The 21,097-nt window shown below is 33.2% G+C and overlaps 4 protein-coding genes across 4 annotated transcripts; 2 read left to right on the plus strand and 2 right to left on the minus strand.

Moving 5' to 3' along the window:
- The first annotated feature begins 6,020 nt into the window (after window positions 1-6,020).
- Window positions 6,021-9,984, plus strand: LOC149058258 (uncharacterized). The gene is made up of 8 exons (XM_089221010.1): window positions 6,021-8,002; window positions 8,062-8,302; window positions 8,357-8,467; window positions 8,525-8,835; window positions 8,898-9,030; window positions 9,089-9,265; window positions 9,323-9,427; window positions 9,488-9,984. The coding sequence occupies exons 1-8, from the start codon at window positions 6,899-6,901 to the stop codon at window positions 9,982-9,984; spliced, it is 2,679 nt and encodes an 892-aa protein (XP_089077136.1). The 5' UTR covers window positions 6,021-6,898.
- Window positions 9,985-10,507: 523 nt separating this feature from the next.
- Window positions 10,508-13,487, minus strand: LOC149058259 (uncharacterized). The gene is made up of 3 exons (XM_089220867.1): window positions 12,034-13,487; window positions 11,715-11,968; window positions 10,508-11,640 (listed from the first exon to the last, which is right to left on the minus strand). The coding sequence occupies exons 1-3, from the start codon at window positions 12,916-12,918 to the stop codon at window positions 11,352-11,354; spliced, it is 1,428 nt and encodes a 475-aa protein (XP_089076993.1). The 5' UTR covers window positions 12,919-13,487; the 3' UTR covers window positions 10,508-11,351.
- Window positions 13,488-18,304: 4,817 nt separating this feature from the next.
- Window positions 18,305-19,555, plus strand: LOC149058260 (uncharacterized). The gene has a single exon (XM_089218346.1). It carries the CDS (start codon window positions 18,305-18,307, stop codon window positions 19,553-19,555), a length of 1,251 nt encoding a protein of 416 aa, XP_089074472.1.
- A 98-nt stretch (window positions 19,556-19,653) lies between these two features.
- LOC149058261 (uncharacterized) lies at window positions 19,654-21,097 on the minus strand. Its single transcript, XM_089219572.1, has 4 exons — window positions 20,257-21,097; window positions 20,120-20,197; window positions 19,976-20,059; window positions 19,654-19,916 (listed from the first exon to the last, which is right to left on the minus strand). The coding sequence occupies exons 1-4, from the start codon at window positions 20,977-20,979 to the stop codon at window positions 19,701-19,703; spliced, it is 1,101 nt and encodes a 366-aa protein (XP_089075698.1). The 5' UTR covers window positions 20,980-21,097; the 3' UTR covers window positions 19,654-19,700.

Genomic DNA, 21,097 nt, shown 5'->3' on the forward strand with positions numbered 1-21,097 from the left:
ACACAAAATAAATTGAGGGTATTTGTTATTCATATTTTAAAAAATGAAAATGGACAGAAGAATTATTTTATTATTTTTAATGTACATGCGTCATTCATATGAAAACGACTTTAGGAGTCTACTATTATCTAATTCCTTGTAAATTTGTAGCCAATAATATCCATCACAGTTATAATGTGACAAATAGAGAAAGGGAAAATATATTAACGTGCCTGATAATTCAGCACCTATGTTCCATTTCAATAAATAGAAAGAATTACAGTAAAATATTCTATTTAAAGTCACATTAAAATAACTGAACATTTATACCTACGTCCTACATATTATAATTTATTAAACTGCAGGTATACTGTGTCTATATATCAGTAGATGTAGCAGAGTTAAATCAGAAGATTATCAATTGTTGAACTTGGACAATTTTCACAAATTATTAAGTAACAGTTTAGTCTAAGTAAATTTAATAATTTACAAAAGCCAGATTTTGATTGAATATGATGAAAAAAGTGGGTTAATATGATTTGTAAATCGCCCTGTTTATTGTTATGTACCTATATGCATACGTAGATTAGGTTAGGTTGATTTAATTAATTGAATGTGGTTTGTGTATTTATTTGAAATATATATGAGTTACCTACTACCTAGTACCTACCTACCAATATAATATTTCGTCATCAATTCGATTTTAATTCGGAAAGTTATAGTTTTTAAATAGTTATTGGTTTGTGTAAGTATATGCTAATAGCTGCAGTTCATGATACTCCAAAACAAAAATATTGTGGTAATCATAGGCGTAGAATGAGGGGGGCTAAGGGGGCTATAGCTCCTCCGGGATTTCGTTTAACCCACACATTGGTAATAATCAAGTACCATCTGTATTCTTAATTGTCTGTTATATCTAGACATTAATAAGTCTATCATATCATATTATAGTTACACCATTTAAACTATACCTATTGAGAACAGTTATTGCTGATGTTTTATTTTATTTTTCACGGTTTATCATGTATTTTTTTACAAACAACTAACTATATTATAAATTTTACTTAAGTTAACTCTGTGTCTAATTATTGCCAACTCGCGTTGGGAGCATTCCGCTTTATACTATTTTTAATTAATAAATATGTTTATATATCATTTTTTTTAATTTTTATTAAAAGTAAAGGCTTCGACAGCAGAAGTAATTAGTCTGTAAAAGTTTTACATTGTACAATTAGTGTTTGATAGCTTAGACGTATTTTTACATAGTTATATACATAGAAAATATTTACAATAATAGTTTATAATAGATTGGATAGATTATTGGCATGGAAAAAATTGAATATTACATCAGTTACAGTTTACATTCGATGTTGATGTGGTAGTTTAATATGGTTCGTTCATCGTTGTATTTTTTGCAGTGGATTGTGAGGTGTTCAATAGACAGTGGTAGGTCACATTGATGGCAGGTTGGTTGTTCTTCGTGGTTGAAAAGGTAAGAATGGGTGAGATGTGTATGACCAATTCTGATTCTTGTGGTGACAATAATCCAATAATGTCTACTTTTCGGGCCGTGTTGGTGGGAGTTCGCCATATCTGGATGGTTTTTTATAAGTTTATTGTCGGAGTTGGTGTTTCATTGGGATTACCACTGCTGGATGAAGATACGGTAAATTATTCTGGATATATCTTTGTATGGTAGCGAATTTATTACAGTTGATTCGACTGATGATATACCTTGGCTTGCAAGTATGTCAACTTCTTTATTACTTTTGATAACAGTGTGTGAGGCATAGGCGCAACTAGACCTCTAAAACGTGGGGTGTTATACTATTAAAAACATAAAATTGATGTTATTTTATTATAATTATAATAGTTAGATCTAAAATATCAATTTTTTTTTTTTAATGCCTACAATAGATATTACAGGTTTATTTACTTTTTCCATTAAAAATGTTTATTTTATTTTTCTATTCGAGACGATATTATAGAATCGATATTCGTCGTTAATATTGTGGTGGTGATTTCAAACTTATCCGGTATTTGTTTTGTTATTTTTGCGAGACCGGTTAGAAATCAGATATAAATAATTTTATTATTTTGTAATATGCAACTTCGGGAATAACTAACCAATTTGTTTCTTCCCTTTTTTTTTTTTGTCAAACGTAACCTATATATTTTACACAAGTAAACATAGACAGTAGGTAAACACATTGTAAGATTATGTTAGCAAAACTTATAAAAACTATTATTGTTTATCTGTAATTCACGGCTATGCACAAGTGACAACAAACACAATATTGACTATAGTGAATTTTTCATTTTTTTTTCCAATCTTTCTAAAAGTCCACAGGGCTCTGTCATCCGTCTCATCTATACTTACATAACTGACTATATTCCTGTCAATCTCTATTCTGTCTACCAATCTATTTTTTGGTATTCCTCTAAAAAACACTTAGCTCAGTAGTCATGTAATACACGCTCCAATCGGAAATTTTTACTTTTTTACAAACAATTTTCGCATCTTTTCTCACCAGATTTCCAGCATCAGACAAGTCTCAAAAAGTTTGAAAAATTAGTACAAGGCTTCTCATAAGTATTTCATATATCAAATAAAAATAATATTAAAAACACACGGTCATAATGACATAATATATTTTATTTAACATTTAAAATTCGAATTGTTATGAAATTTGCCAAAATCGAGAAAATATGCAAATTATTTTGTAGTCAGAAATGCATAAAATATATGATTTTTATAATATGTAATAAGATTCTAAGATTTAAAAATTCAATAAGTTTTTAAACAATATTTGAAATTTTTACCGAAAGTTTATTTTTTATACATAATACAATTTTCAAAATATTTTGACTTTATTTGAGTCATTTATAGACATTTTTCATTTTTATTTTATTTTAAAGATCTTTTATTAAATACCATAATATTTTTTGACGTGTTAAAAGTCTTGAAAAATTTTACAATATCCCTAATAATTTGTTATGATAGTGATTTAAAAAAATTGATACATATACCTAAAGGTGGGCCACGAGAAAAAAACCAAAAATAGATTGATCAATAATAGATACAATCTTAGTGTTAAATTTGGCCAAAAAATCAATATTTGTATTATTTTTGTATTATACTATTATTATGTAATAGGCATGTGGCGTAATTAACTGTCTTCTATTTCTTTTTCGGTGTACAAATATTATTACCTCTCTCCTCTCTCTCTCTCTCTTAAATAAACACAGTTATTTTATAACAGCCATTTTAAGCTTTAATTTGGAAGAAATAAGATATTTTTACATAAACCCACGATTTTTGTTATTCTGCTGAAATTTAAAATATTATCTAATCGCAATACTTGAAATATAAAACTTATATCATTATACTTCATACATACATTTTCAAATTCAATATTTTGCCAAAAATGAATTCAATTTATTATATTTCTATTAGGTAGTAATATTAAAATACTAAAATATATTACTTTAATAGCAATTTTATGTTATGTATATAATATAATATATTCAGTAAATGCCTATATAGGTTGACTGGCCCTCCTTTCCGAATGGTTTTCTAATACCTACTACCCACAATGATATAATAGCATTAAATACATCAATTATTACAGTACCACATGACACTCAACACTGGGAAATGTGTCAAAAAAGTTTCTTTAAATATATAAAATTTGATAAATAATTAAATGCACGGTCTATTGAACGTAAACGAGTTAAACTGTTATCACTGTTTAATTTATTATCATGGTACTTGAGTACTTCTTAACCATATGATATGAAATGAAGTATTCATCCTCGTATGCGTTTCATATATGATCTAATTAGACATACTATTCCGAAAATGCGTACAATACGATTTCGTCTAGTTTCGGGTTTATATTCAAGTGCATGACGCTCTAAGTTGCATAAACCATTTAAGGATGAAGACCAATACGATTTAAAACTAAGAGAATTTGTATCGCGAGTCATATCTTTTTATATTGAAGTATAAAAATGTCGTCTTCTGAAATGGCAGAAGGCCTTTGGACATTAGACCAGCACAGAGTATTTCGTCAGTCGATAAATTAATATGCTCTTTGAAGGTCTTTGGGTCTAGTAAACACTGTCTATGATATACATAGTCTTATAGTAGGATAAAAAAGAGAGTTCAAACACCTCACCCTCACCCTCACCCTGACCCTCACCCTCACCCTCACCCTCACCATCACCCTCACCCTGACCCTCACCCTCACCCTGACCCTCACCATCATCCGAGTGCGCCGCCGCCGGATCGCGTACGTGTGAGACGTATATTATCGTTATCATTTATTATGTTATCACTTATCAGTTATCATATAATTGTTATCACTTATCACTTATCATGTTATCACTTATCATATTATTGTTATCATATATATCCGAACAAGTGTGAAATTGATATATGACGGTTAGGTTCAAAAACCTCACCCTCACCCTGACCCTCACCATCATCCGAGTGCGCCGCCGCCCGATCGCGTACGTGAGATACATTTAACCAGTTATCATTTGTTATCACATATTATTGTTATCATATACGATGATTATCTTTTACCGCCGTTATCACATCGCCGTTCTCCCACGGTTATCAAATAAATTGTTATATTTATCATTTGTTATCAGTTATCAGTTATATTTTTATTTAACCCAGTGGAAATCGAATGTTATACATTATTATTGAAATATGCTATAGCCGTTTCTACTAGTAAATTAAGCACGTTGGGCGTCGTATTAACAATAAGATACATTAAGTAGGTATATTTTAGCGCTGTTTCGATTATTTACAATAATAGATATATTATCCGTATTCAATTAAATCATTCCACCTGGACATTAGTGATTTTTTCCTGCCAAATGGCAGTAATAATCACAAATAAATGCCTTCTTAATGTGCCCTATCGGTCGCCTGGATGTCGCGGACTCTTAATAGCCGCTAGCCACCACCACCACCACCACCACCACCACCACCACCACCACCACCACCACCGCCACCGCTGTCACCACCGCCACCGCCGTATATTTCCTGTCATTTGGATTATTCGATATGAAAATACCTATTAGTGAATAACTTAGTAATGATCGATTTAGTCGCCAGGATGTCGTTAATAGCCACAATGGGCGTTTATATTGAAAGACACTTATATAGGTATCCTTATTTAAATAAAAATATACTACACACTGTAAAACTATTTATATTGATAGATGTATTGACATTAAGTTTCAATCAATTTATTACATTCCAGAAAATCCATTAATATTGAAAAATGCCCACCACATATTATAGTGACTACTGACTAAAAGAGCCGTTTGGCGTTTAGTCCGTCTGCTGCCTTAAACCGTTGCTCACGTATACGCTCCGTCTTTATAAATTTTTGTGAATTTAAAAGTATTTTTTTCAGTGTTTATTTCTTTGCGTATTAATTTTTAAGCATTATTTCCACCTAACACTGTGTTTTTATTTATTTTTTCTTTCATTCGCTCTTACTTTATAAAATTTTAAAATGTTTAAGTGCGATCAGTGTGCATCTACGTTTACGCGTAAGGACAATTTGGTTAGACACGGAAAAACACATACTGGTATACGTTTCCCGTGCGCTGTTTGTCCATCGACATTTTCATACAAGTCACATCTTCATAGACACCATAAAAATTTTCATGGTACGTATTTATATAATATTATTTTTAATCATTCATAATATTAATTTTTCCAAGATATCGTAAACGTACCCATACTTCGTCAACCCGCTCCAGGAGAGAGCGTTATTCAGGTTGCGCCTCCTGTCGCTCCTCAGATCCAGATAGCACCGCAAATATTTGTTCCCGATGTCCCGGCCGGTACATCAGCAGTCAACGATGATGACGACGAGATGTGTTTGGAAGTGCTTGATAACGTTGAAAATCTTGGACTGTATGATATCCAAGGTAAGTTTTTTTTTTTTTTAACTATATAATGATGTATATCAATATATTTATAATTTTAGGTTATTATACACAGCTAGGAAATAAACGTATACATGCAGAAAATACTGAAACTGCAGTGAAATTAAAAAAAGTTAGACTTCAAGCAGTAACCAATTTAGGTTTCATAGAAATTCAATCGACACACAACCGTAAGGTTGTGTGGTATTATTATAAAAATATTAATAATGTACACAATTATTCAAAATTCTTCAAGTCCATCAAATCCGCATTAGTAGAGACCATTAACAAACATTGCTTGCCGATTAAATTTAATTTGAAAATAGAGGCTACATATAATAGACCTAACGTAGAAAATTCTTCCGAGAATAGAGCTTTTAAAACCTCAGCCAGGGAGATTTTTGCAGATAGCGATTTATCGTCAATTTTAGAAGATTGTTTTAATAAATTGAAACGTGAGGAGGAGGAATATACCAGTAAGGGCTCTGGATTTTCTTTCCAAAACATCGACGGCATTTTGTTGGGAATATATAAATATTCTCCATTGTCAGGCTCTTCGTTTATTCAACTACCACCATGTATTGAATATAAACGGGCTACTATTAACCCTCAAAACTCAGATCAGCAATGTTTCAAGTGGGCTATATTAGCAAAACATGTTGTAGGAGAAAATAAATTTCGTGTCAATGAAAATTATCGTCAACACGAAGGAAAATATAATTTTGATGGTATCACCTTCCCGACACCTCTTCACCAAGTAAAGATTTTTGAAAGAAATAATCCGAACGTGTCTGTCAATGTTTACGGCCTCGAAAATAAGTTTCAACCACCTAAGAAATATCCGACATACGAGGTGTACCCGCTACGCGTAGTCGATGAAGAGAAGGCGAACCATTTCGACTTGTTGTCGGTGACGGACGACGACAACACACACTACGTGTTTATATCAAATTTTTCACGACTTATGAGACATCAAAAAACTAGACATAACGGTCAAGTTGTTTTTTGTAAGCGGTGTTTCACGAGTTTCGACAATCAAATATATAAACACAAGTTGAGCGGGCAGGAGGCTATGAATCAGCATAAACTAATATGTGGAATACATAAGCCCATATTACCGGTGATGCCGAAAGAAGGTGAGTGTCTGCAATTTGATGCGTGGAAAAACACAGAGAGACACCCATTTGCCATCTATGCTGATTTTGAGACACTGCTAGTTAAGAAGGACGAAGTGAAGGGGGGAAATACGAAGATTGTTCACAAACATGAAGCGATGAGCTATGGGCTCATTGTGAAGGCGAGTGAAGATGTACCGACAGAGCTATTAGCGAGACACGAGATACCAACAGCACCAGTTATCTACCGAGGAAGTGAGAGTCGACCTGATGTGGCAAGACATTTCGTCGATACCGTGACGGATATATCGTTAAAGATTGAAAAATTACTAAAGACCAATATAGCCATAAACATGTCCGCGGATGACGTCCAGACTCACGAAGCAGCAACGCATTGCAATTTATGTAAAATAGAGTTTAGCCCACCCTCGGAGATACTATATCGCAAGACAGCTGACCATTGCCATCTCACAGGAAAATATCGTCAAGCACTTTGTAATGTATGCAACCAAAAATTGCAAACACAAAACTTTGTGCCGATATTTTTCCACAACTTGTCCAACTACGACGCACACCTGATAGTCACAGAACTTGGTCATGACACCCAAACTATAAAAGTAATACCCAACAGTGAGGAGAAATATATTTCGTTTACGAAATATGTGTCAAGCAAATTTTCGATTCGGTTTATTGATACTTTCCGTTTCATGGCAACGAGTCTATCTTCACTCGCTAAAAATCTGATAACACCAGCTCTTGAAAACTTTCGAGAAACCGCCAAAGTATTCACTGAAGATGATATGCCACTCGTGACGCGGAAAGGGGTGTACCCGTATGAGTACACCGATAGCTGGGACAAGTTGAACGATAGGCTATTACCACGGAAGAGAGACTTTTACAGCACATTGACTGAGTCGGGGATAAAGGAGGAAGAGTTCGATCACGCCAAGGAGGTATGTTATACGATTTGCGCTTATTTAGATCTATATTTTAAAATTATTGTGTTTTACAGGTCTGGAACCACTTCAATTGCAAGACTTTAGGTGATTACAGTGATTTATACCTAAAAATCGACGTCTTACTGTTGGCGGACGTTTTTGAAAACTTTCGCGATGTTTGTATGAGGACTTATAACCTGGATGCCGCTTACTACTTCACTGCACCCGGTTTAAGTTTCCACGCAATGTTGAAGTATACGGGTAAGAAGTTGGAACTTCTGACAGATTACGATATGCTCTTGATGTATGAGAATGGTCAGTATATTATTTATAAAATATGAATATAATAATAATATTGTATTTTTTTAGGTATCCGTGGTGGATTGGTACAGGCCAGCATGCGGTATGCCAAGGCCAACAATGCTAAGACACCTGGTTATGATGAGACGAAGGAGAAATCGTGGTTGATATACCAGGACTGTAAGTATAAATATTTTATTTTTTAAAAATATTTTATAACTTTTATAAACTTTATAGGTAACAACTTGTACGGATGGGCAATGTCTCAATACATGCCGTATGGTGGGTTCAACTGGGTTGAACCCAACTTGGATGGTTTGGACGGTTTGACAGCAACATCGGATATAGGACGGGTATATGAAGTAGATGTATCCTATCCGAAAGAGTTGCACGATAACCATAATGACCTGCCTTTCCTACCACAAAATAGTATACCGCGTGGATCAAAGGTACGAAAACTGATGGCTACATTTGAAAAGAAAACAAACTACGTTATACACTATAGAAACCTGCAGCAGGCGATTAAAAACGGTTTAATAGTTGAAAAAGTAAATATCTGCATTTTATAAGATTTCAAACAGGTTTTTAACATTTCTCTTATTTTTTATAGGTACATAGAGTGATACAGTTTAACCAGTCAGCGTGGTTGGCAGATTATATTAAACTTAACACTGAGATGAGGAAGAAGGCTGGTAACGATTTTGAGAGGGATTTCTTTAAGCTAATGAATAACGCTGTATTTGGTAGGTTACTAATAAACATTCTAAACATATAAAAACATTAAAATTTTACTTTGTACAGGGAAAACTATGGAATCAAAACGCAAGCAAATGAAGATGGAGCTAGTATCGTGTGAGAGGAGGTTGCAGAAGTTGATCAATAAGACTACATTCAAGCACTGTACTAGGTATAATGATAATCTCAACGCTGTGGAGCTTGAGAACAAAATTATTAAATTTGATAAACCTATCTATATCGGTAAATATACTTTAAATTTTCTATTAGTCACTATATTATATATTATATTTTGTATAGGATTTGCTGTACTTGACATTTCCAAGACGATGATGTACGATTATCACTACAACGTAATGCAGAAGCACTATGGTGATAATATCAAAATTATGTATACTGATACTGGTAAATATATTAAAACTAATTTCAAGTATATAATATATTAATTTAACATTCTTTTTCTAGATTCGTTGGTATACCATATTAAAACTGAAGATTTTTACAAAGACTTGATTGAGAATCCCATATTGATGGATAGATTAGACACGGCGGACTTGCCTCCTATCCATCCGTGCTACACTACAGCTAGGAAGAAGGTGCCCGGGTTTTTCTCTGATGAAGCAAAAGGACATATAATGACAGAGTTTTGTGCACTACGTGCAAAATCATATGCGTACAACATATATACAGGAGAAGAGGATGTGGTGAGAGAACAGATCAAGGCGAAGGGTGTAAAACAGCATGTGGTTAAAAACCGTATGACGATGGAGGATCATGTTAAGTGTTTGTTCGGAGATGAAAGTCTCGATAAATATACAGAAAATGTCTCCATACGCTCCTTTAAACACCAGCTAATGACAATCAAAACAAATAAATTGACATACAACAACTATGATGACAAAAGAGTGGTACTAGATGATAAAATACATACACTGGCTCACGGTCACTACTCTATAGAGTAAGTTTTTAATTGTATATTTTAATTTATCTTATAATATTTTTAATTTTATAGGAAAGACGAACTTGAATCTGAGGAGACTGTTGATTGGCCTGAATTAGAAGAAGAAGGACAGAACTGGAACGAGGAAGAGAAAGATTTAATGAGATTACTTCTATGTGTCTAAATAATTAAATACTGTATATATTTCTAATTTGTAAATACCATGTATATATTGAAAATATTATCATGTTATATAATTATTTTTGTTATATTGTAAAATACCATGTATATATATATTGAAAATGTTAGGTTATCCATGTAAAATAAAAACGTTGTAAAAATATAATATTATTATGTTTATTAAATAAAATGTATATCATTTTTAAGAATTATTTATAAACCATTTCCTTATAGCAAATACTTTATAAAATGTACATTGTTTTGGATTAAATCCCATATGAAAAATACAGCAGGGTAGAGTTTCGTCATCACATATTTGATCCAAACGAGGGCAGCCCAAGTCTTCAATGTTGACGAGTGCGACGTGTGGTATATACTCCATAAGAACTTGTTTTTTCTGTTCGCCTTTGACGTAAATGCATCTAAATTTTAATGAATTCAATATTCTACCGACTTCTTCATACTCTATGTCACCGTATTCTATAGATAGTTGATGATAATTACGTTCCAGCCACTTGTTAGTTTTACGACTTTTGTTATCCTCCATGGATTTTGAATGTTTAAAAATCCAGTGTTGGGTCGCCCAAGTGGCTGGAACCCGATTGAGCACAGTTTACCTTTTTCATTACCCTATTGAGCATAGATACAATTAAACAATAGAAATCCAAAATATAACACGATTGAGCATAGAAATACGTACAACGTTGCCATTTCACACAGAAAAATAAAAATTTAAAAAAAAAATTGAAATTTTTACAGGAATTATTTTATAATAATGATCAAGCTATTAATTAGTGTATAAAAATATAAAATTAAATTATTTTACAAATATATACAATATACATAATTTATGTCCAATACAGATTAGTCTTAAAGTTAATAATAAAATAATAATTACATAATATAATAAACAATAGTTCATTTTTTTATAAATATATATAATATAATTCAAGTCCTATACGGATTAGTCTAAAAGTTAATTTACCTATTGATGTAATAAATTGAGTATAATTTTTTTTTAAATAAAAGTGTGTGTAAAAAAACGTTAATAATAAAATAATAAATAAAAGTTCATTTGTTCTATAAATATATATATATAATTCATCTCCTATACAAAAAAAAGTTAAAGTTAAAAGTCTTAAAGTTAATTTATATATTTAATTTGAATATTTTTATTATGCTATACAATATGTATTATGTGTCAACGTTTTAAAGTGGTATCCCTAAATACTTATTTCCCACTTTTAATAAATATTTTAGTAAATCTTTAGAACATTTATTTCTTAAATATTCATCGTAAGCCATTATAGTTGCATTAATTTTTTGCATTTCAATAAAACTCATACTTTTATAACTGTCGGTTTCAATTGACCGAATTTTTGTCATCGTTTCAGCTTGCGTTTCTTGTAAAACTATAATTACCAAGTGTATGTGTGGGTGAGACTTATAAAATTGTGAATTGTAAGTTCTATGAAAACTTTCAACAGCGTTTGTTGTTCTAAAAAAAAACATTTCATAGAAATTAAATTGACATTTTTTTTATATTTAATAATTAGACTTTGGATGATCTACCTTGGATCAAACATAGGTTCTTTAGCCCATATATTTGGGGGAAATGAAGATTCATCATCTATATAATTATTGAAAACATAATCGCTAAATTCTGAGCAGACTTCATCATTTGGGCAGACACTCATGAGTTCGACGAATGCATCGGCTACTTCATGACTAGGAAGAAAAGCTAATCCAAAAAAACTCTTAAGCCAATTTCCTAGTTCGTCGTTTTCTTTTTTATAGGCTATTCTGAGAATAGAATCGCTGTTTATCTATAATAATAATTAAGAATACAATTAATATATAATTTTTTGATTTGAAATTATTTTGTTCTTACTTTTCGCCACCATGATTGTCCTAAATGAAACCGACAAGCTATTAATTGTACATTTTCAAAAACTTCATACGCGGCTTGGTGGGCTGCCTTTTCAAAGTCAACGTGTAATTTTTTTAATATGAACTGACTTCCTGTATATTCTACACATACGTTTTGTAGGAATATCCACATTTTTTTATATGTATCTTTTGATTTTTTAAATAAAAAAAAATAAACCAATGGCAAATAATAGCCATTTTTATATCCATGAATAGAATATAGTTGTTCAAAATATTTGGGTGCATTATTAAATGTACCATCGGCGAAAAAATCAATACAATCATGCTTAATCATAAATTTTAGGTTGAAATCACAAGTAATACATACAAAACTATTGTCTTCGGGAATATGTATGAATGGTTGTCCACGAAACTTAAAATCATCTTGAGTTTTCATTAAATTCAACTGTAAAAAAACGTCTTCCGGTGACTTAGGCAATTTGGAAAGTACTTTTATTCGTCTATCGTACATAGCTTTACGAACCGTTTTTAAATCTTTATGAACAATTGAAGATTGTTCTAAATTATTTAAAAGTTCACTTCTGATCAACTTTAAAGGTTGAGTTGATAGTGACTCTTCAGCACGTCTTTTACAATTTTCACGTAATACTTGCCTTTCTAATTTATTAGGTGAATTTCCTACATGATTATGTTGTCCACTTGATTTAATAACGATATTTTTATCTGGCCCAGAATAAATCATAGCTGTACAATTATTTTTTGTGCACCGCCATTTTAATAACTCGCCTTTTTTAATTAATCCAATAAATCTGTACTTAAAAGCACCAACATTGGCTAATTCTTTTCCTCTCTCGGATAAAATAACTTTTATTTCACTAATGTCCATCGCGTTCTATGTATATAAAAAAAGTTATCTAAAACAAAACGGTGTAACGTACTAACGCGTAACGACGAACGACACTAACCACTAACGCCTGATAATATTGAGTCTAAGTTACTTATATTTTGCCATTTTGGCAATACAAAAGCCCACTTCTATATGACTATATTATATTATGTAGATAACAAATAATATCCAATCTTACAGTCGTACAGATAATCTTAATTGGCGTAATCGACAATGCATGAGTGTACCTATTTTGATTTTACGATTACGTCGATCCTAATTTCCTACACGACTCGTATATTATTTATCGATTAAACTCGTGCCGCTTTTCAAAATATGGGAAACCACGATTGAAAATAATCACCACGACTAGTAAAGCACACAGATTGACAAATATTTCCATTTCATAGTACTAGTATTTCAAAATACGCGTGTAGTCTAGCTGGTTGTAGTCGGACAAAAAAATTGGCAACGTTGCATTTATTTGACTGTGCTCAATCGGGTTGTTAAAAAATATGGACCGTGCTCAATCGGGTTTTTTCAAAATAGGGACTGTGCTCAATCGTGTTTCACCGGCCCAAGTTTCTGTGTCTACTATAGACATTTCTTTAATCATGTATTTATTGTTCAAGCCAAGAACGCATTGCATGTCCAAGATGGATGAAGACATTATGGCTTGTCTTTATAATAAGTTTCTATAGTGTTAAGACGGCTCAGTATAGCTGGTATAATTTTTTTAATATCATCTATACTTTCTTTGATATATTGTAATGATACTTCGCCTCTTGTCATATGCTCTGTAATCTCTATGCACGTTAATTCTAACTTTTCTGTTTGTTCCTCTTGAAATAGAATAGATTTATGATTTTCTTCAAGTAAATGCTCAACTTTATCGAGTTTATTCGAATACGATTTAACAACTTGTTCGAGATTTACTAAAAATTTATTAGTTTCACCAGACTGAGAACTACCAAACACGTTCATGTCTGTAGCTAGACTGACACTATTTTCTAATGTCACTTGTATTTATCCAACTATTGTGCGTATTATCGAACCCGAGCCATTTGACGAAAATTTTGTTCCCCTTCTTACGTATAATTTTCTCTACTAAATAGTCATTTGGATAGTTTGTTTTCAATATTTCTTCTGAATAAAAGCAGCCAGCAATTGGTTTTCCAGTATAATCTTGTAGCTGATAAGTAGTAGGTAATGTTTCATTAATTTTAACAATTTTAAATATTTCTGTAGACCAGCTCGGTAAATAGCCTTTTGCAAATACACCTTTATATGTGCTTACACGAACATTATCACCAACGTTAAATTTAATTTTTCCAGTAATAATTTTTCTTTGTTTAATTTTTACTGACGTAGGATTAGCATCAGCTTGCACTGGTGTCATGCCTATGGTCCTGTGTTTTGAATTGTTGTATTCGTTAATCAATGAAGGTAAAATAGAAACCCATTCGTGTGAACCTCGTGCCGTAAACTCTCTGAACATTTTTTCTTTCAATGTGCGGTTGAAACGTTCTACAATACAAGCCTTCATAGTACTGTACGTAGAATACTTGTGTATTTTGTGCTTCCCCATCAACGCGTCAAATGTTGAATTGTAAAATTCTTTACCATTATCGAGCTGTAATAGTTTTGGTGAGCGTTTGAGCAGTATTTTAGACATTGCACTGGAAACTTCTTTAGCAGTTTTGGATTTTAACGCTATTGCCCATGCAAATTTAGTAAAACAGTCTATAACACATAAAATATACTTGTACCCTTTATTTTTTTTCGAATATGGTATCATTTCGACCAAGTCGGCTTGCCATAGATCGTTTTTGCCATAAACATTAACCCTACGCCTTGTATAATTTTTTCTAGCTGGTTTGTGTAATTCGACTGAGATTTCACGTTTAGACATTTGGAATATGTTTTATTATCCCTGCTTCACGCAATTCTTCGAAAATCGAGAGTATTTCGTTTGAAACTCCTGTATTACCAGCTGCTTTTGACGCTAATAGTAACTTCAACCTTTCGACTAGCTCGTTAGGGTCGTTCCAGTATACTAAATTATGTTTTTGTAATTTGACTGACAGTCCAGCGCCCGATGGAAACAGATTTTGGATTAAATCCGTGTATTTATTCCCACCTCTTTTAATTTTTGTCCCGTCTGCTGTGAGATGGGCCGACGTTTGAATTAATATTGATTTATATGTTTTTAAATCGTTTTTGGTATACAGCTTAGGGTTTTTTGAAAATATTAAATTACCAAGTCCTTGTGTTAGTGGATATGACATATCTTCAATAGTTAGCGTATTATCAACGAGTTTAATATCTTTTTTACCCAAGTGTACACTTCCATTTGTTTGTATTTTAGGCCCATACGTTTTGTCTATATCGTAAGACTTATACCAGTCGTTTATTTTGAATGAATCCCCAACACTATGTTCTATGCTGTCTTCATTAACGGATGGAGCTTGAAATGTTGATGGATCGAAACGTTGTTTCAATGGCTCGATAATCGGACTTAATGTTTCCGATACTAATGAATGAATTTCTGCTTTTCCTTGTTTTAATGCCGTATACTTGCGTTTAATATTTTCTTTGGCTTTAACCAGTTCTCCGAGTACATCACCACTGGCAGCCATGACTGTGAATGAATCATTTCTACAATGACATCACTTTATATAACTACAAATGTGTCAAAACCATGACGATATCGTCCATTGTCGCGTTCACAGTCTTTGTTTATCACGATAAACTCAAATCTCCCCAGACGCCAACACGAAGTGCAAAAGTCTTTAAACTCCGAGTATGACATGTCACCAGAGCAATGCTCATTGTATACATGCTTTAAATTAGTCTCATCTTGTTTGAATAATACAATAAAATTAGCATTATCGCGCAAAAGTTGTTTTGGCACTTTTGAATAACTCTGAGCCAGATAGAAAACATCGACTAAATTATGACGACCTCTGGAGAAGTAAGTTCTCGCAATCTTTTGGTTTTCAGTAATAATATCGTCGAAAATAAACACAGAGTTCGGTAAAGCTTTCTCAGGTTCAATAACTTGTTCGTTTTCATAGAATGTAAATAATTTTATACCATCAATATCTGATAGTATATCACTTAGCATTTTATATTTAGGTTGATCCAATGTTTTTGAATATATGTATACGTTGTGAAATCGTATTCCGTTTATATGCGTTAATAAGGTAAATATTAAATTAGTTTTCCCACAGCCAGAAGGGCCCACGATAAGCGCACGTATCGTATTAGGTAGAAGCGCTCCATGTCTTTGTTTCATAAACGTTGTAGGTGGATCCACGTTTTCAACTGTGAGTTTTATTCCTTGTTTGATGAACTTCATTATAAATAACTGAGCAACGACGAGAATGTAATCAGTACACAATGTCACTCGCTCGAAGAAGCAACAAGAATAAAGGCAGTGGTCTGATCAACACGCTTATAAACAAATTGCCGTTGGAAGTTCACGTGCCTGGTAAGTCCAGAATTTTAAATAATAATAATAATTTTTATTTTAAATAATAATAATATTTCTTTGTAGGTTATCAATACTGTGGACCTGGTACAAATTTAAAAAAACGATTAGCTCGCGGTGATAAAGGTATAAACCCACTGGACTCTGCTTGTAGAGACCACGATATTGCGTACGAACATAGTAAATCTATCGCAGATCGTAACAAAGCTGATTATATATTAGAGCAGCGTGCCTGGGATAGATTCAAGTCAAAAGATTCCAGTCTAAAAGAAAAAGCTGTGGCTTGGGGCGTAACTACCGCCATGAAAGCAAAACGTAAAGTAGGTGGTGGTTGTGGTTTTAAAGCAGCACTTAAAGCCACTAAAAATGTTATCAAGAAAAATGTCGGTGAAAAAAACTTGATGAAATTGACTAAAAAATGTGTAGCCGTTGCGCGAAAAACATTCAAAATTAAGAAGACCAAAGTTCCACGAACAATAAATATTCCGAAAAAAGGCGGTGTGCTACCACTCATACCGATTTTCGCCGGGTTGTCAGCTCTAGGTGCCCTGACTGGCGGCGTAGCCAACGTTGTGAAGGTTGCCAATGAGTTTAATAGAAACACTCCATCCCATTTGGGTAAAGGTTTATATCTCACGCCGTATAAAGGCAACTCGTATAAAATAGAAACACCGCATAAAAGTGGTCCAAAAGCGAAAAAGTATAGAAAGTCAAAAAACTAATTGCCACGTTACCCAGTAGAGCGTTGTACGATTACGAACTTATAAAATATGCTCGTATGATGAAATTACCTCATTTCATCGGCGTGTTTACCAGAGATAAGTTGCCTCTACGTCCTAAACATCAGGAATCAGCGATTATTAATTTGGACGCGGAAACCGGTACGGGAACGCATTGGGTAGCGTATAAAAAAATCGGAAAAAAAGTCGTATATTACGACAGCTTTGGAAATTTACCACCTCCACTAGAAGTACAAACATATTTTCACGGATGCAACATACATTTCAATTACAGCAAAGAGCAGAAATATAATACTACAAACTGTGGACACTTGTGTTTAAAATTTTTGTCATGTTCACATTAACGTTAAACGGAAACTCTAGTGATTTGTCATGCGAGATCTTTCCTCCGCTGGAAGTAGAAAATACTGCACAGATATGTCTTTTAAGCTTACAGACAAATAATTCTATACCAAACATAGAACCTGGTTGCAATACTATTGCCTTCCGTAATTTGATCAATAACAATGAGTACGTAATTATACCTACGGGGACGTATGAGTTGGATCAGTTAGAGTCTATTATACAAAAAATGATGCCCGACTATGTCAGTTTTTTTGAATTAAAAGCAAACAGCAGAACATTAAAGTGTATGATATCGTGCAGCCATGAAGTCGATTTAGGAGTCGAGAATAGCATAGCGAAATTGCTAGGATTTAGAAATGTACTATATACTACTGGTGCTACTCACGAATCTGAAAATATAGTCAACATAATGAAAATAAACTGTATAAAAGTAGAGTGTAATTTAATCACCGGCTCATTCTGTGACGGAGAACCGAGCCAGATCATACACGAGCTTTATCCTACTGTACCTGCGGGATATAAAATCGTCGAGGTACCTAGGCATCCAGTTTTCTACGGCCTCAACACGACTTCAATAACTAAAGTAAATATCGTGCTAAAAGATCAGAACGATTGTCTGATTAATCTGCGTGGTGAACCGATAACAATTCGTTTACAAATAACGCGTGGATATGGCGCTCAAATTTAATATAAAAAGAGCTTCAATCAAAAAACCTATCAGTATACTGCCTGCCGTTAAGAAGTCTACATCTAAACCGAAAAATATCAAGCTCACGAAAAATAATTTAAATTTTCTTCGTTCTTTACAATGATGGATGACTCATATTTAGACGTGACGGCCGACTATGTCGACGATTGTAAAATAACTCAAAAGAGTTACCATTCGTTCACACCGTATTCAAGCGCCGCTCTATCGTACAATGAAGAAATTAGAATTAATGTTCAAAACATGGATTCTTACACTTTGCCGTGTGAGAGTTATATTTACATCGAGGGGAAAATAAATAAACCTGCCGATGCAGTTGGTGAAGTTCGTTTTTCAAATAACGGATTGGCATTTTTATTCTCTGAGATGCGATATGAAATAAACGGGATAGAAATACAGAAATTGAAATCACCTGGAGTGTCATCATGTTTGAAAGCATACTGCTCGTATACTCCGAACGATTTGAATGCGTTAGAGAACGCGGCTTGGGACTCGGCAATGGACAGCGAAGATAATAAAAATTTTATGACCAACAATGTATTTTCTGGATGCATTCCACTAAAACATGTATTTGGGTTTTGCGAAGATTATAAGAAAATATTACTCAATTGCAATCAGCAACTGATTTTAAATCGCGCATCTACCGACCTCGATGCGATACATGTTGTGGGTACCGGAGCCACCGAAAACGTTGAGAAAAATAAGAAAATTACTATTGAACTGACTAAGGTGACTTGGAAGATGCCTATTATCAAAGTCAGTGATAAAGAAAAATTAAAGTTATTGAAAGTATTAGATTCTCGTAAAACACTGTCGTGTGCGTTCAGGACCTGGGATCTATGCGAGTATCCCGTGCTCCCTAGAAACACTTCTCATTCGTGGACTGTAAAGTCTAGCAGCTTACTCGAAAAACCTAGATTTGTTTTGTTTGGATTACAAACAAGTAGAAAAAACAATATCGAAGTCGACGCTGGGCGATTTGATCACTGTCAACTAAAAAATCTTAAAGTACACTTAAACTCCGAGGTGTATCCATATGAAGACTTTCGAGCTGATTTTAAAAATAATACCACCAGCATACTCTACAAAGCTTATACAGACTTTCAAAAATCGTATTACGAGAGAGATTATTGTGAACCATTGTTATCAAAACATATTTTTCAAAACTATGTGCCAATCGTCGTTGTTGATTTGTCGTACCAGAATGATAACGTGAAATCATCGACCGTGGACCTACGAATAGACTTTGAAACGGACACCGTCATTCCAGAAAAGACTGCAGCTTATTGTTTAATACTACATGACCAGATTATAACTTACAATCCGTTTAGTGGAGATGTTAGAAAATTGTAAACCTTGTATATATTTTGTAATTTTTTTATATACTTTATAAATATCTTGTTTTAAATATAAATTGTAAACCTTAATCTAATAAATGAAAAAACTTGTTTAAGTATCACGCTTGTTTTTATTTTACACAAAAATTATTTAAACAATATTATTCAAATAATTTGCGTTTAGCGTTCCGCTTGGTTGATTTTTTTGTCAACTTTTGACCCGTGAAGCCGAGAAGAGATGGCGAGTGGTTAAAAGACGTCGGACCGTCGTTCTCATCAACTGTAGGGCTAGATTCAATATATTGAGGCGCTGGATCAAAGTATTGGGGAAGAGTGTCTGTGATCGACGGTGGTAGACTGCCAGGATCATAAATAGGCTATACAAAAATAATAATTTGTTAATATATATATATTTATTTTAAAAATTAAATGTTACCAATGACTTGGCTGGTGCCCATGTTGCCTGTGTAAGGTTGATTTGGTTTAAAAAATCATCTATACCACGATCCTCGTCAGCTGCCTAAAATAATTATTATAATTAATACTTGTATTATTTCAATATAAATAAGTTATAAATTACCCCTGCTTGTGATAGCATTGGAGACATGGCTGAGTATCTCGGAGGTGAAATGAGCCTCACTTCGGATTCGGTGAATAACTATAAAATAATAATTACACGTTAAATATTTTTACAAACGATATAATTTAAAGGTTTACCTCGGGTGACGTTTCACCATTCCATCGTTGCGCCCATTGTTCAGCTAATTGAGTAGTAGCATTTATTTTGAGCTGACTGATGAAGTTCATGTCTCCTTTAGGAGTTGATCCAATTATTTTATCGTCATTTAAATTTTTGATAAAAACGATCATTTCATCGTTGTTTTTCGGTGGTGATTTCACATTGGTGAATTCCTGGTCCAAATAATTTCCAATAACCTCAAACTGTTGTAAGACAACTGGCCGTATGATGGTTGACTTTCGAACGACCGTTTCATGAATTGACCATTCTAAATATTGCATTTTCATTAAATCTGTCCTATTTAACAATATTCGACACCCGGCTTGTCTTTTCGACTCAATCACTAACACATTTTCTCCTTGATACGTCATGTTAGATAGCGAAATAATTTCTGTTTCCAGAAATAAATTTCGCTTGTATTTTTTAGGTTGCTCGAGTATAAACGACAATATATTTCCCATAAGTGAGAAAATACGTTTTAGAAATTCGGTAGACATATTTACATATCGTGAAGGTGTTATTATTTGCACTATAGTGTTGAAATCATCTGTAGGATCAAGACCTACATTCAAAAACTTACGGCCGGTGAAGTCTAGTGTAAAATTGCTACAGTCGATGAGCTCTGCAGGCGGTGTTGGTGGAATATATGTAAAATTCTTCTTCTGGTAAATTGTTTCCATGTTTCTGATTGATCCAGCCATGATTAAAATAATTTTTAAACACTAAAACACACTTTTAAACGACTTGCTGCTAGAACGGATACTCAACTACTAACGATTTTGATCGACAATATAAAGTGGGAAACATTGGTAGCGCTAG

This window comes from Diuraphis noxia, unplaced genomic scaffold (genome assembly GCF_037042655.1).
Source record: "Diuraphis noxia isolate RWA-SAM2 unplaced genomic scaffold, SU_Dnox_SAM2 contig0002, whole genome shotgun sequence".
Classification (NCBI taxonomy): Eukaryota; Metazoa; Arthropoda; class Insecta; order Hemiptera; family Aphididae; genus Diuraphis; species Diuraphis noxia.